Source organism: Bos indicus, chromosome 22 (assembly GCF_029378745.1).
Source record: "Bos indicus isolate NIAB-ARS_2022 breed Sahiwal x Tharparkar chromosome 22, NIAB-ARS_B.indTharparkar_mat_pri_1.0, whole genome shotgun sequence".
NCBI lineage: Eukaryota > Metazoa > Chordata > Mammalia > Artiodactyla > Bovidae > Bos > Bos indicus.
In genome coordinates, this window is record NC_091781.1 from 4,505,986 (window position 1) to 4,521,954 (window position 15,969).

The window sequence follows — 15,969 nt, forward strand, 5'->3', positions numbered from 1 at the left end:
TTGGAAACTCATCAACATATTTGAGGATGATTCTGAGGATAGGAAAATCTTTCCCAATCCTCTTTTTTCCTCTCCCCAAGCACCTTCTTAAACCCCATCAAGCATTCCTGCAGACAAAACAAAACCCACACCAAAATCAACAAATGAAAAGGTGAGACATCGCTGCATATGTAACATGGAGTGTCACACACTCGTATCGCAGGGCAATACATTTGGATAGCTGTTTCCCAAGTTAAGTGAAATGCCTTTAAGCCATTTTTATATGAAAGCATCATTGCTACTAGAATGGTATGTGTGAGCATATATCATTTTCTGTACTTGTGCTCAGTCAGTCATGTCCAACTCTTTGTGACCCCATAGATTGTAGTTCACCAGGCTCCTCTGTCCATGGGGATTCTCCAGGCAATAATGCTAGACTGGGTTGCCATTTTCTGCTCCAGGGGATCTTCCCAACCCAGGAATCAAACCCAGGTCTCCCGCATTCAGGCTGATTATTTACCATCTGAACCACCAGGGAAGCTACTTCACAGGGGCTAAAAAAAAGTCTGGTGTACACAAACCCCACTAGATATTTATTCTAGAAATATTAAAAACAGAGGCAGAAAGCATGCAGATTAGAAAGAAGACAAATCACTTTAAATTACGTTTTCTAAAATCGTGTTGAATGATTACTACTAACAAGTCCTATGGTTTGGCATAAGTGACCATAGGAAAAGATCACAATACAGGCTGTAAGCATTGTTTTTTGAAGGAACATAAAGATCTTTTTCATATTCTTTTCCGTTATGATTTAGCATGGGATATTGAATACAATCCCCTGTGCTATACGGTAAGACATTTTTGTTATCCATCCGATATATACCAGTTTGGACTGCAAACATTTTGACCTGAGACACCTAGATTGGACAAGAGAGAAAAAGAGGGATTATATTTCTTTTTCTTTTTTTCCACTTATGTTAACAAATACATTTTCTGTCTTTTATTTTTACATTTCTGTGATTTCAAATTCAAGGCTCCCTAAGATGGCGGAGCCTGGTGGGCTGCCGTCTATGGGGTCGCACAGAGTCGGACACGACTGAAGCAACTTAGCAGCAGTAGCAGCAGCAAGATTCCCAACAGAAAGGATTCTTAAATGTGCCCCAACACAAGACAAACTGATCAAAGAGAGGCATGTCAGGTCATCAGACTGAGGCCTGAATTATTCAAATAATCGCCCCATTTCAGCTCATCAAAAATGCTGGCTTGACCTCTTTGCATTTTTAAACAGGATGTATCTAATTATTACACAAAGGCTCATGCCCTATCACAGGATTGGCTTAAAACAAATAATTGAGAAACAGCATAAATAAGACCCAAGTGTTTGTAACACTGGCTTATATAATAGCAGTTAATAGAGTGCACTTCTCAAACTTCAGTGGGCATCAGAATCATTTGGACAGTTCTTTAAAACACTGATTTCAATGCCTGAAGCCTAGAGATTCTAATTTAAATTCTTAATCATACTTGGAGTGGCATTGTCCCAGAATATTGGCAAGCACAGGAACATTCATCCACGTAATTCTCATTGTAGGCCATATCTTGGCATTAACGTAGGATTTAAACCACCTATGTGTGTTCTTGATGGGAAAGAGCCTTGCTGGTATTTTTCCCAATTCGCCAATGATCCCATATTTCCATTGGAAAATTAAAACATTGTTGAACTCTCCTAGACTTGAAATTTCTTTCAAACATCGGCAGGAGGTTAACACCACAGATGCTTTTCTGGCCTCAGGTCAGATATGTTTACTCCACATCAATGATCTCTGGAAACTTTATCCAAATTCCTGTTGAAATTATTTATTTCAGAATTAGGGCAACCAGCTCCACCCTACATCCCTTTAGTGTAAGCAGCTCTGTTTTGCAGAGGAGGAGGCCAGAACAGACCAGACATTCCCATCAGCTGTCTGGTCATTGTGCTTTTTAGTGGAATTGCAGCATGTACTTTTCTTTGCAGCTTAAACATTGAGCAAACCCAGACATCCAGAGATGCTAAAATGGAAATTATGTTTCCTTTTGCTTTGCATTTCCCAAGCAAACTCATTCAGACAGCATAGCCTATATATTTGAATAAACGAAATTACCTTTAATGTGTTCGCAACATCTGTCTATGGCTTAAATGCATCTGATAGGAAGGGATTTGACAGTATATTTAATGAGGCATGATTATAGTTTTGCCTTAACCACCATAGATTTCTCATTTCCTTTTTTGTTATTTTTTCTCCCGCATTCTTTTGTATCTTGCATAACACAGAAGAGATTCTATACGTGAACTGTAGCTGATGGACACAGTGGCTGGCAAGCCCCACTCTCTGTTACAGACAACCGATACTTCCTACTCCCTAAGTTGTCTATCCCCAGTAAAGTCACCATCAAGACAATGTGTTTCCCCAAGGGGGTCCTGTCTACTATTTCCAACTTACTCACTGCTTGTAAATATCTTCCAGCCCGCGAGACTCTTAAGAAATGTATAATCTTCATCATTTGTGGGAATCCTGAATTTCTGGAACATTTTTACTAAATCAGAACAAGACTATGAGTCCTAAACACCACACCCCCCTCCAAGAAGCCTTAGTTTTTCATCCGTTTTATTCGCAGTAACTGGCCTGGTTAGGACTGTTTCCCTTGCGTTGTCTTCCACCGCGTGCCGAGGGCTGTTATTTCCAATTCTAAATGATGACTCATCCCTCCCCAGCCTTCCCTTTGATTGTCAGGTTTCCGGTTAACACACAGAAGCAGCACTCTGGCATCTGTGACCAAATGAGTCCCCGAACACTCTTCATGAAAAGATTCTCTAAAGGGACCAGACAGTTCTTCCAAAATTAATTCCAAATGCAGGCAATCAATCCTGCTACACTTATCATGCACAGATTGTGATTTACCTGTCACAGGCTCACCTCATCCCATTTACATACTGCCACCACCAAGAAGACACAAGACTACCTCTCACGCCACTGGGGAGTGAGGTCACCCCTGGGGCATTGGGAAGAGACTATCCTGGCCAAACGTAATTTGGCCCTTATCTCTGACTTAGGATGAACAATTCTTTATGTGACTAAAGCAAGCCGATTAGAATTGTGGGGTTTCCAGATTGTCACAGGTCAGCTGTGTATCAGAACCTCAAGGGGGAAATATTCTAGGACGATAGCCTAAGTCTCAAGTTCAAGAAGAGTACTGAAGTCTTGCGTCTGCTAAGGATTATAATGTTGTGAAAGTGCCACGTTTTGGTTGGAAAAAACGCTTTAGGACTTATCTTAACTCTGAAATTTTTCTATAGTTTATCTCTAAGTGATTTAAGAACATCTTAGTTCTTCTTGCCTGGTGGCAATTGTTAGCATTTTTGGTATTCAAGTATACAGTGTGTAGATTCTCAGGTAATTGAGATAATATGATTTATCTTGAATGATTATTTTTAAAAGGCAAACTATGAACAAAGATGGAGTATGTGTTCTGAAGTAAGGTTTATAGCTAATACTGATCTAGCCTACTGATGTTCATATGAAGAAAATAGGACTTAGTTTCTTCCTTCTAAGTCACATAGAGACTTACACATGTGAAAATAGTGTTTCATTCTGGGTTTCAGTTGGAGAGTTTAATACTTCATATATATATATATATACACACACACACATATACATATATATAATTTTATTACACTTTATATTTACAGTATATATTTTATTACATATTTGATATTTATACAATATATTTTATATCTTACTATAAGTGATATATTTTTAGGAAAATAAATCAATGGTCAGATTATTCCATTGCAAATTAAATAAATAAATGAAAGGCTTTGTAAAGTCATAGAGTAAGATAAAGCTAGGATTATTTGTGAGAATGAGCCGTGACACTTGGAGAAGGCAATGGCACCCCACTCCAGTACTCTTGCCTGGAAAACCCCATGGACGGAAGAGCCTGGAAGGCTGCAGTCCATGGGGTCACTCGGACACAACTGAGCGACTTCACTTTCACTTCAGTTCTTCTTGAAGTATTTACTGATGAAAAGTGAAAGTGTTGCTCACTGAGTCGTGTCCAACTCTTTGCGACCCCATGAACTGTGGCCCGCCAGGCTCCTCTGCCCATGAGATTCTCCAGGTAAGAATACTGGAGTGGGTTGCCATTCCCTTCTCCAGGGGATCTTCCCAACCCAGAGTTGAACCTGGTTCTCCTGCATTGCAGGCTGATTCTTTCTTTAACATCAGAGCCACCAGGGAAGCCGATTTACTAATAGTTTGGTACAATAAATACCTGAAATAAAGGCTAGTGTGTTATTTATAAGGGAAAAATAAAGATCCTTTTGTTAAATTCAGGCAGCCGGAAGAAAAAGTGATGTGTCTGTAAATTACAATTAAGTAAGAGCTTATCTCTCCTGAGAAGTATTCTGATGAATGACAGTTTCTGGAAGCATCCAGAAATTCAAACAATGCAAGTGTGTCTATTTACAAGCCACAGATTACAAAATAACATATTTGTTTTGATTGATTCTAGCTCAGAAGTCCAAATGTTTTTGAGAACAAACCTAGCTCTACATCAATCATTTAAAAATATATGGTTCGATTTCTATTTTCCTTTTCTAGTGAGGAGGAGGAGCCCATAGGAAGGCTGAGTGACAATCCGATCCTTTACCAGCCACAGTCAGAGAGCTAGATTTGGATAATATTGTGAGAAACTGATTATTCTGAGCTGAGGCATTTTAGGACATGTTTGCTTGTGGGTAATTACTTTAGGTGCTGAGATCCTGTCATCCACATGAACCTGTCTGTCCTATTCTTATTTCTTCAAAATTTTTACTAATAGGGGAAAAAGTCACATAGTGAGAAAAATCAAATGTACGGAAAAAATGACATTCAGATTCATAGTCATTTTACTACTCAGTTCAGTTCAGTCGTGTCTGACTCCTTGGATGTTTAAATGAGCTATTTTAGCATGAGCTTCTGCCTTTACTATCACCTTTAAAATAAAGCACTGGAATTAGATAATCTCAAAAATTCCATCCAACCCCAACTTTTCAATTTCTTTTTAAAAAGATCGTTCCATTCTCTGCGTGTGTTAGTCGCTCAGTTGTGTCTGAGTCTTTGCAGCCCTATGGACTGTAGCCCGCCAGGTTCCTCCATCCATGGGATTCTCCAGGCAAGAATACTGCAGTGGGTTGCCATTCCGTTCTCCAGGGGATCTTCCCAACCCAGGGATCAAACCCGGGTCTCCTGCATTGCATGCAGATTCTTTACTGTCTGAGCCACCAAGGAAGCCTAAGTTAGTCAATTAAGGCAGAAAAGAAGGAGAGAGGAAATTGAGAGAAGGCGGTATGACCTGGCTCTGCGCTTCACGGGCCATGTGACACTTTATGTATGGACAGAAGCTTTTTAAAACGTCTATTACTTCTCGCATTGCCGACAGTTATGATAAATCAAAAAGCACATTCTAGATGCAGGCCCTTCCTAACACCTGATGAAACACATGATATTTTTGCATTTTAAGACACTTTAGCTGTGTTGCATTTGACCAGCATTGAACAGAGCTCTGTGTTTTCTGCCTTGTGTCAAAAGCACAGATAGAGAAACCAAAGTCAAAAGATAAGGAAAAAATATGGGAGAGGGTACCTTTGATTTTTATAACATTACATTGATTTTAATATGTCCTTTAAAGATATCTGGTTAGGAAGCCAAGGTGGACCAGCATTATTCCCCTGGTGGAAGAGTGTATTGACGTGATCAAGAATTATCTATATAAATCATGGGTAAATGATAGAAGCTAAAAGTCTCAGTATCAAGAGACATATTTATATTCTTTTATATTTAGAGAAGCACAGGATGACATGGATGGATGTAAAAATCATATGGGGTTCAATGTAGCCTTTTCAGTAAGAAGCACATACGATGTTAATGCAGGTTACTGTTTCTTACGGTTCCCTCGTTGTGAGACCTGTTTTCAGACGGACGCTGTGTGTGCTTGTAGGGTGCTGTGATTACGCCAGCGATGGACCATCCCATGTCAATGCAGCCAGCAAGCATGATGGGCCCCCTGACACAGCAGATGAACCACCTTTCGCTGGGCACCACGGGAACGGTGAGTTGCAGCGTTTGTTTCCTCTTGCTTCCTTGGGTTTCATCAGGAAGAGGCAACACTTTCTGTTCTTACCGGCAATGTCAGCAGGATGGATTCCGCATCACTGAGGAACCCGCCTTTTAGGTCCCAGTATGAATAAGCCGCACTCTGCATGCACAGTTCTGGGGCACATGTACTCACATTGACAAGGCTGAAGGGTCTACTTTGCTGCACTTAAATCTGACTTCCAGAAAGTTCGAATGATGCCGTGCCCCAGGAATGTCTGTTTTAGACCTTGTAACTGAATACTCTGGAGCGTAGTTTTCCTCTCTCAGATGTTTATGATTTCAGCTCAAAACAGCCACAGGTTATTCCCAAGATGGGAGCCAACTTTGATTATAGCTAATAACGGGGCTTTTTATTTGCTTTCAATGTTTATAGCAACAAAATGTAATTGAGAACCTCACATAATTGATATATTTTAATCTTTCTTTCCAATATGTCTACATAGGTGATGCTGAAAAAAAAAAAAAAGGAATCTAATGTTCCTGATATAATGTTCAGGAAGTTTTTGATTGGCCATTATTTTTTCTTAGGGAACAAAGTATATCAAGAAATGTCCATTGCAGCCTTACTTTTGTATCAACAAGGTATTTGAAATCATTGGCAGAACTTTGTTTTTTAAAAAATCTTTTCAAAGACAGTTCCCCAAGTGGCCAAGAGGGCACAGGCCCAATACAACATGGAATATTGCAACTTCGTTAATTATAGAAACAATAAAAACTGCAAAACCAATCTCCCCTGTAACAGTTTTTGTTTTTCATAAATGTTAATGCAGATAATTTTGTTATTTTTAAAGAAGAAGAAAAACAAGATGAATCTTCTGAGTGAGACAGCTTCAGTACTGTGAGACAGTCCCCTGGTCTCCTGGTCCCTCTTCATAAGTTGAAATATTGAGCACAGGGATCTATAAGCTATTTAGCCATAAGCTGCTATGACTCTGTATGCTCATAGTCACCACTCCTGATTCCCCTCAATCACACTGAATCATCTCCGAACACCCATGTACACTTAGGTACATTCACTCTGTCTTGGAGGTTTTACCTTAAAGCAATGGCTTGCTTACTACATAGAGATGTTGACTCACAGGCTTTTGAGGCTATAAGAAGCTTCTGACATGTCCACTGAGGCCTCAATAATTTGCTCTAAGTAGGAGGAATGTCAATCTACCTAACAGAAAGAGTCCCATAGTTTCAATAAAGAAATTTAGTTTTTTGCCATAAAGCACCCACCCGGAAGGCCTCTGTTGCTAAACTTATAAAAAGCAGTCGCTGATACCTCATGTGTCTGAAGGCTTAGACTCAATCAGATGATTCTTTAGGTTTCTGAACCAGACTTTTAAAAGTCATGTCTATGACCATGTTTCATTCTGCAATGTGGTTCAGCTAATTTTCATTAGGGATGAAGAATTTAAAGATACTATTTCTGTAGCTTTTAGCAATGTGTGAATATTTTTTTTGGAGTCACTTTGCTCATTAACAGAGCAGATCCCGGGACAGTATTGGAAGGCCTGAAGTTTCACATGCCCTACTATTGACTTCCATTTCCCCTCCTAAATGTTCACAAATTATGAATAAATGAGCTAATACACTTTTACTGTAATCGAATGACAAATGTGATAAGCGGGGAGGATTATAATGCAAAGCATAAAAAGAAAACACTTTTAAAATTCTACTCATTGGAATCAGAAGCAAAGCCTGCTGACTTCCTGAAATGCAAATTTGGAAACCAGAAAAAAAATGTTAATTGAGAACATGACTGAATCCTTTGAGCAACTGAAAAATAAGCTCAATTATAGAGAATGAATTCACAATTACAATAGTTATTGATTCTATACTGTATATTATGACTAGTATTTGAGCATTTTCAACAAGAACACAATTTTGCCCAGCTGGTAATAGCCAACTTATTCAATAATGATATATACTCTTTCCTTTCTTAGAAAGCAAATGTTTTAAGCATGTGGCTTATATTTAACATCAAATTTCTTCTAGCTTTTTAAAAAATTCTTTTTCTCCTCCACATTTGTACTAATGCTTAAATACATAATAAGCTTTGTATAAATTGTTGTTTTAGTTTAAAGTTTCATAAGGTTCGGAAAAGGCAGAGTACAAACAGTATTAATTTGTATATTTATTCCACAAAATATCACTGACAATGCTGAGTGTCCAGCATGAAGTTACACTTGTTTCTTAAGCTGTCACTCTTTACTTTGATATCATAGATTCATTTTATCTAAATTTTTGATTGGCATTTGAAGTAGCTCTTATGCAATTAAGGTTGATTCTCTTTAATCAAATTTCACCACCTTATTACATATTTTCAATACACTTAATCCATTGCTGGGAAGGTGGCCTGATGTCATGGAAAGAATAGTTGGTATTGAAATTAAAGTTGAGTTTAAAACTACCTCTGCCCCCTATTAGCTGTGCATGTTCGGGCAGATTACCTAACCTCTCTGAACTTGTACTTTCTCTTTTGCAAAGTGGAAGAATAATACTTATATCCCAGAGGTGTTGTGAGTGTCAATGGGATGAGATATGTAAACATACGCAATGCAGCGTGTTGCTACCCAGCAGATGCTTCTCGAAGGAGCTGCACCCCCACCACTCTCCCTCCAGTGGCTTCTAACTTGTGGGAACTGAGTCCAGGTCACCAGAAGGATGTCGGACACTGTCAAGTCCACAGTTCAACTCACTGGCTGCTCTGTTTCATTTGATGTAACTTACTTTTTTCCAGTTTCCACTTCCATAGCTTCTAACATACTCTTTCAGGCTGTAAACCCAAAAGGTACAGAGACCAGCCAAGTCACATTAATGAATAAAGCTGATTAAGTCCAAGCCCCAAATCCTGGCAATATATCATCAAATGTGGTCTATATTTACCTATGTCACAAGTAGCTGTGTAATATAAATACACACAGTACTGGAAATCACCTTTTAAATTAGAGATATTTTTGAATGCAGTCATCATAACAGCTCTGCCTGCATGTTGGATGAGTAGCTAGCAAGACGCTGCCTCTGGCAGCTGGGAACACAGTTCCTCTTCCAAAGAGGGCAGCCAGACCCAATCCAGATGCTGTAACCACATGGGCATACAGACCCCAGGTGGCTCACCTGTAGTTCTTGGAACTAGATGAGCTACCTTGCTGGATTTTAATGGGAAATTTCCCTGTATTTGAATCCTGGACCCAGTTGGTCCTCAGGGCTCTCAGTTGGTGACCGCTGCCCAAGGGTTTCTTGGTTCTCCTCTGACCTCTCTGGCCACTGCTTCCTCTTTTCTTTCCTAGGCTAATGGGTAAGTTTTTAAACTAGCTCCTCATTCATACGTGGTTTCCTTAAGCAAACTTTTCCACCTTGATGGTTTTGAACTCTGCCTTCTATGCCAAAGACTGCTATTGGAGTCCCCAGGGCTAACCTCATCTCAGAATTTTAGCCTCATTTTACTGCACTTGCTAAAATTTCCATGTGACCCTCCCCTCCAACATCTCGAAGTCAGCACAACCCAAAGGAACCTCCCAAGCTTCCTCCCCACTGACCCTTCCTCGCATAGAGTCCCACTCCTATTCCCCCTCAAGCTGATCCCGTGACCACTCACCCCAGAAGTCCAGCATTATACCCAGGACCCAGCATAGACCCTTTTCTTCTTAATCCGCACCACGGACAGTTACTTTTCAAGTCCCGCAGACATTGTCAGCTGCATCCTCACCTCCACATCCTAAAGTCTCCACCCTGGGCCTCACTTGATTAAGTGTAATAGTCCTCTAACTCTTTTCCCTGTTTCCCACCTCAACTTACTCCATTCCCTGCATGTTGCCACAGCCAGGCAACCTGAAAGTCTTCCACCGGGTCTCTCCCCTACTCTTATTTTCCGGAGGCTTTCAGACATCTGAGCTCACTGAAATTCTGCAAAATAAGATGTGAACAGGGATATGCCAAGATTAAGGCAGAAACCTCAACTCCAGACATAGTTTCCAAGGGCAGAGCAGAGAGGTCCAGGGAATAACCCAAGTAGGCAGGGTTCACTGCTGATAAGACATGGAGCTACAGCAGAACTCCATTTTCAGAAGGGGAGCCTGACGCTCTGTCCCACCTTCTTTCCTAAGATCCTGGGTGACAGAAGTATACCGAGTCAAAAACTTTTTCATTTTCATGAAATTAAATATATTTGGTCCCCCAGAACCCTGCATGGTGAGATGGATACCATGTAGTTTAATCAACCATTCTCCTACCATTTGCCACCTCAAATGTGTATCATTCAAGCCCCTACCTCTTTTCTAAGCTGGACAGAATCTGCAGGCCTGAAAAGAAAAATGGATTTTATGCAAGCAGTGTAACTGTTTTATTCCAGGGCTCTGCTGACCTTGAAGAATTTTCTAGCTTTTTCCGCTTTTGTTTATTTTTTTGTCACAGGATTCCCTCAAGAACCAAAGCCCTGTTATCCATAACTTCTTATCAGTCCATTGTAAGCTTTAGCAGAAACCGCTGGGGGTTTTACTGTTTTGAGAACCTCCAGATTGCATGACAATCTTGTCTTACAAGTTTCTTATCTCCTTTTCATTTGTTCAGTTGGTGGTCACCAGTGGCTTCCAATGTCACCAGAATCTGTTAAAAGAAACAAAAAGGTTTTGTTCTGCAGGCTCCTTATCTGCAGTTCTGTTTGTGTCTGCAAACCACTGGTGACTTGTGACATCATTGGATTCTGCTGGTGTAACCCTAGCTGCACACACAGATAATCTTGTAATTGTTCTTGACTTGTTCAGCACAGTTCTCTCACAGTTTTCAGTGGCATCATCCCTCCCATAATGCTTTAAATTCTTTCAGTTATTATCCAGGAATATAAGCATTGAGGCAGAGTGGTAAAAACCAATACATGATGTTATATGGACTCATGATTAGGAAACAGTATCATAAATTTGTAAGTGGTCATGAGTACATCTCCTGAGATAATTTTTCAGGAAAAGCATCAATCAGTTAAAAGTGTTTACACAAGAAAGAAAGTATAGAGGAAAGGGAATAGCTTTTAAAAATTTGTTTAGTCTTATCGTAAGACAAGTGAGGTTTTGAAATTAGTCTTACAATGTAAACAGTAAACAAGTATGCATTCAGTGAAAGTCTAGTTTTATGAAAATTTATTTGCAAATAGTAAGGCAAGCTTTCACTGTTTAAAGAAATGGATACTGAATTCCAATAAATTATCAAAAAATACAAAATTCCCAGGATATAAAATGTCAAAGAATGTGGTCAGAGAGTTGATAGAGGAGGAAATAGAAAACAAAAAAAATATGAAAAATAATTAACTCAACAGTAAATTTATCCAACACACACGCGGAACTCATTAAATAAAGTTATTAAAATAATGCACATCGCTGACAAAGGTGTCAGGAGATACATAGTCTCAGTCATGGAACTCTGATGCTAGGAATCCAAATTTACAAATGGGCAAGCTGGAGAGCAGGGTGGGCCCACAAGACCCATCATAAACACTCTCTTCCCCAACCCAGTGGTTATAGTTTGGAGCACCTATTCTATGGAAATATTCTAGTAGAACAGAAACTATATCTTAAAAATATTCAGCCCATTGTTCATTGTAATATTTAGTAAGGAAAGATGATTAAATAAATCATAGCCCATCCATAAACCAGAATGCAATGCAGCATGAAATTATAAGCATATAGAATAATTAGGAGAAGGATTATTTCTCATGTTCAATCAAAAGAGCAGGATGTAAATTTGCATGTGTGGAGTATAGTATCAACTATGAAGAAATACTTGTGAAATAAGGCTGTAACAAATACAAACAAGCGGGATGGTTTCTGAGTGGTGGAATTAGAGAGAGTTTCTATTTTAATCATGATACTTTTCTACATTCTCCAAGTATTCAACAATGAGCATGACTTTTTTATCCATTTTGAAATGTTATAAATATGTTCTTGGAAAATGATTAGTGTCACAGTCTTGTTTGTAGACATAATATGCAGTTAGTTTTTTTTTAAAGATACTTAGAATTTTACTACCACTATTAATAAAATATTTGGAGACCCTTTGAAAATGATGTTTATAGATTCTAGATTTACGGATTATAATCAAGTCACTAGGTTAACGTAAGTGTTGTGAGAAACAGAATAACTTGTGCTGGAGGTTTACTTGCATTGGAATCTTTGATCAATGCTTGCTTGGCTGGCCTCGCATTGTTCAACTTCTGTTTTCTCACACACCATTCACTCATGAGAGAGTGATCAACATTGTCGTTTTGTGTCAGGGAGATGAAATGGAGAAACTTGTGATGGTCAAAATTAAGTGACAAGTAGGTGGAGGAATAAAGTTTGAATGTCTAGTTTTTTAAATGGAATAATGATCATACGAATGGAACAAGGGTCACGCAAGCACATCTATTTAATCTTGTTTGGACAGTATATTTTGCAATATCTGGTCCCTTTTACACAGCTTACCCCTCCAAGGCGAGCTGGAACTAAATGAGAACTGTCCATTTTTAGAAGTGGGGGCCTTGAGCCGTAAGCCACATCCCACTTTCCTATTTGAGGTCTCTGGCTAAAGCAACGGTATTAAGGCAAAGCCTCTTTTTTTATCGTGTTATATTTGGTCCTGAATCACCTCAAGTTTTGAAATGAATGTCTAGTTGTTTAATTAACCCTGATCTACCATTGGCACCTCTAACGTTACGACACTTCGGAAAAAGACAGCGGCCATTTGTTGAATAGATTCATTTATATTTATCTCTGTCTTGATGATTCTAGCACGAGGCTCCTTGGTCTCGACTGACCACCCCTGGGAACAGAGCCAGAGATAAACGGTCAATAACAAAATTTTAGCTTCAAAACATGTCAGCCTCCAGAGATTTGGGGAATGTGCAAATTTTTCACTCTTTTATTTTAAAATTATAGTTATTTATTTTGTTCTCCATGACTGGGTTTCATATTGTGCTCTCGGCCCCTTCCTGATGAGCAGCCTCGTGGAACTTTGGTGTCAGCCAGAGAGGGTACCAGTGTCACGTTGACGACCCAAGAGAGGGACCAAAATTACGAAAGAGGAAGATGACAATATTCTGGGTCAGACAATGCTGTCCTTGCAGGTCACATGGGACCCAGTGACATGTCCAGAGTGGTGGTTGTGGGGGACCACTGTGTCAGCTATCAACCAGGGGGTCATAGTACCCTAGGGCTTAAAGGCAGGCGCCTTAGGTACCATGTGACATACAGCGAGCACTTCCAAGTTGTAGAGCTAAGATTCTGTTTTATTTTCTTTTGGACTTCATTGCATTCTTTCTCATGCTCTTTTCATTCAAAGATTCAGTCCCAAGACAGGATTATGATACTCCACCAGCTGTTGTGTCAGGTAGGAAAATTCTAATTCCTTTAAGACTTGATTGGATGGGAGAGAGGGAGCTTGCCTGGTTTTCTCCAAAACTCTTTAAAGCAGTGATTCTCAAACACGGATGCTAAGTAGGCACTTGAATTTCAGTTCTGGGATGGGGGATTCGCACATGCGGTTCAAAAAAGAATATTTAATATTCCAATCCAGTTTGTGTATGGAAAATAAATATGTTGCTTTTGAAACAAAAAGTAAAGGCTCAAAGACTTTTGGTCTTGGAGTCTCTGTATCAGTGATTCTCGGTGTTGGGATGTTCATTAGACTTTCTGGGAAGCAGGAGAAGGATATTTAAGTTAATCAAAAGAGGGCTCAGGTGAATAAAAATAATTTGAGAAGCACTGCTTTAGAGACTGGAATTCTTCTGAAATCAGAAAATCATCCCATTTTGCTTGTTCTGCACCCAGCATAGTATCTGACATGTAGTAGGTGCTCAATATAATTGTTGAATGAATCAAAACTTCAAATTTGTTCCAAAAATGGTATTTGGGATATTGAAGGAAAAGCTGCCAATGTTCCATGTTACTCCAAAGTGGCCGAGGTTGATTTGAGAATGCATCAGCAGTGTCTTGAGCATTTTAATCAGCGATATTAAAGTTGCTCCATAAAATCCAGTAGTGCAGTTCATAATAAATGGATGTGAAGACATGGGTTTGAATTTTGAACTGCATGGATCTTCTTATGCTTTCATCCTAATTTTGAAGTTTGGTTTCTTGCAGAGAGGAAAATGGGCACAATTTTTCATTTTTGTTGATTTTAACTAAATAAAATACTGGCAGCAAGAAGGGCTTTGAAGTCTCTAATCCTTTGATGTGTCAGATGATGAGGACATAAAATCTAAACCAAGAAAGGGCAGTGGAGAGACAGCACAAGAGATGAAGGCCAGAAATAGAATGGGGGAACCCAGGGGGCAACAAAGTCTGGCAACTGAGTGAAGGTTTTCAAGCAGAGAACATTGTGTTCTTGGCCACCTGGTTTGCTGGACCTGGTGTCTGAAGGATAATCCTTTTCTCGTGTCTTGTGGACTTGTTTGATTATGCTTATAGCTGAATATTCCACTTAGAAGTTCAGTGGAGAAGCAATGACTTAGCTTTCACCTGTGAAGTTACTTTGGTCCTCCTGGAAACCTCTGTAAGTTGTTGTTAATGAAAATATTCCGTTACATCTTCACACACTTGTTTTATTTAGGATAGGGAACCCCTGAGAAGACACTTTCTATAACATGTTCAGCCTTTACTGTGCTTAACACGTGATATCTTTATGTTTAACAAGAGGCATCTGCTCTCAGTAATTCGCCAATATTGATAATAATGAAAGACGCAAAATGGAACTTTTCTTCAACTAGAATTTCTGATTTTCCTTTCAAGAACACAATGGCAAAGCAATGAAAACATCAAAAAGCACTTACCAGAGATGGGCCATGGGTCAGGCTCTACACAAATCAATTATGGCAAGACATCAGGTGGCAACTCTAGACTCAGAGTTCCCAGCTGGTGAAGCGATTTGACTAGAGAAGCGACTTCATCAAAGCGATGCTCTGAGCAAGTTCATCTGGCAGTTTGGTGTGTGCTTGAGGAATAAGACACACATTACGTAGAACAGTCAGAAAGCTCAGATATGATATCACTAGACTAAGACAAGTGCCAAGATCTCAGTGGAATACAAAGGGACTAAAATAGAAGTGACAGGAAAAAGAACATTTTGGGAGATTTTACAGTTGTTTTCTCCTGAGGAGACTGAGTTGGTGGTTTGACATCTTGTAAATTTACACAGACTTCTTTGGCCTCCTTAATCTGTCTCTAAATGAAAATAGACTTGCCTTCCTAAAATGTCTGTGACTTGTCTGGTGGGCACCACTCGACTGACATTTGAAACATGACACATCCTTTGCCAACCCTTAACCGTATCAGGAAAGTGAAGCAGGCATAAGGCGCTGTGACATCCTCTTCAAATGAATGCAGTATGCTCGTGTTGGACAACTTGAATAGCGATTGATTCTTGGCCACTGAAGGAGTCAACCAAACCATCATGATGTATTGGAGCTTGAGATATCTCTCTGGTAACCTACAGAAACAAAACCCAGCTTAATTTTGTTCATTCAATATGTCAAACATATTTTGACCACCCTCTGAGTGCTAAAATGAAGATTGGAAACTCTCAGGAATAAAGTGAATTCTGAACTTGATTTGGAAGGATGAATATGAGTTTACCGGTTGGACAAGAGTGGGAAACATACATGAAATGTACAAGAAATGAAACTGTATGGGGTAATTAGACAACTGCAAGTCATTTGGTATTTTGGAGGGAAAAATGTTGTGATGGCAGACACTGAAGGGTGATCTCAGCACTTGCTGATCTCAGGGTAATCAGAGTAAATCTGATTTTCAGCAAGGACTCTTTCCTCTTTGAACCACATGCCACCTTGTTCTTGTAT

The 15,969-nt window shown here is 39.4% G+C and overlaps 1 protein-coding gene across 9 annotated transcripts in view; it reads left to right on the forward strand.

The window, feature by feature from the left end:
• RBMS3 (RNA binding motif single stranded interacting protein 3) overlaps positions 1-15,969 on the forward strand; it is an 803,408-nt gene that overhangs the window by 719,382 nt on the left and 68,057 nt on the right. For 7 of the 9 annotated variants that reach the window (XM_019984813.2, XM_019984808.2, XM_019984812.2 and 4 more), the window contains 2 exons: positions 5,998-6,108; positions 13,455-13,502. In XM_019984813.2, the coding sequence (XP_019840372.2) occupies positions 5,998-6,108; positions 13,455-13,502 (159 nt within the window). The remainder of the gene's footprint in view (positions 1-5,997; positions 6,109-13,454; positions 13,503-15,969) is intronic. The other 2 variants (XM_019984814.2, XM_019984809.2) reach the window with 1 other exon arrangement.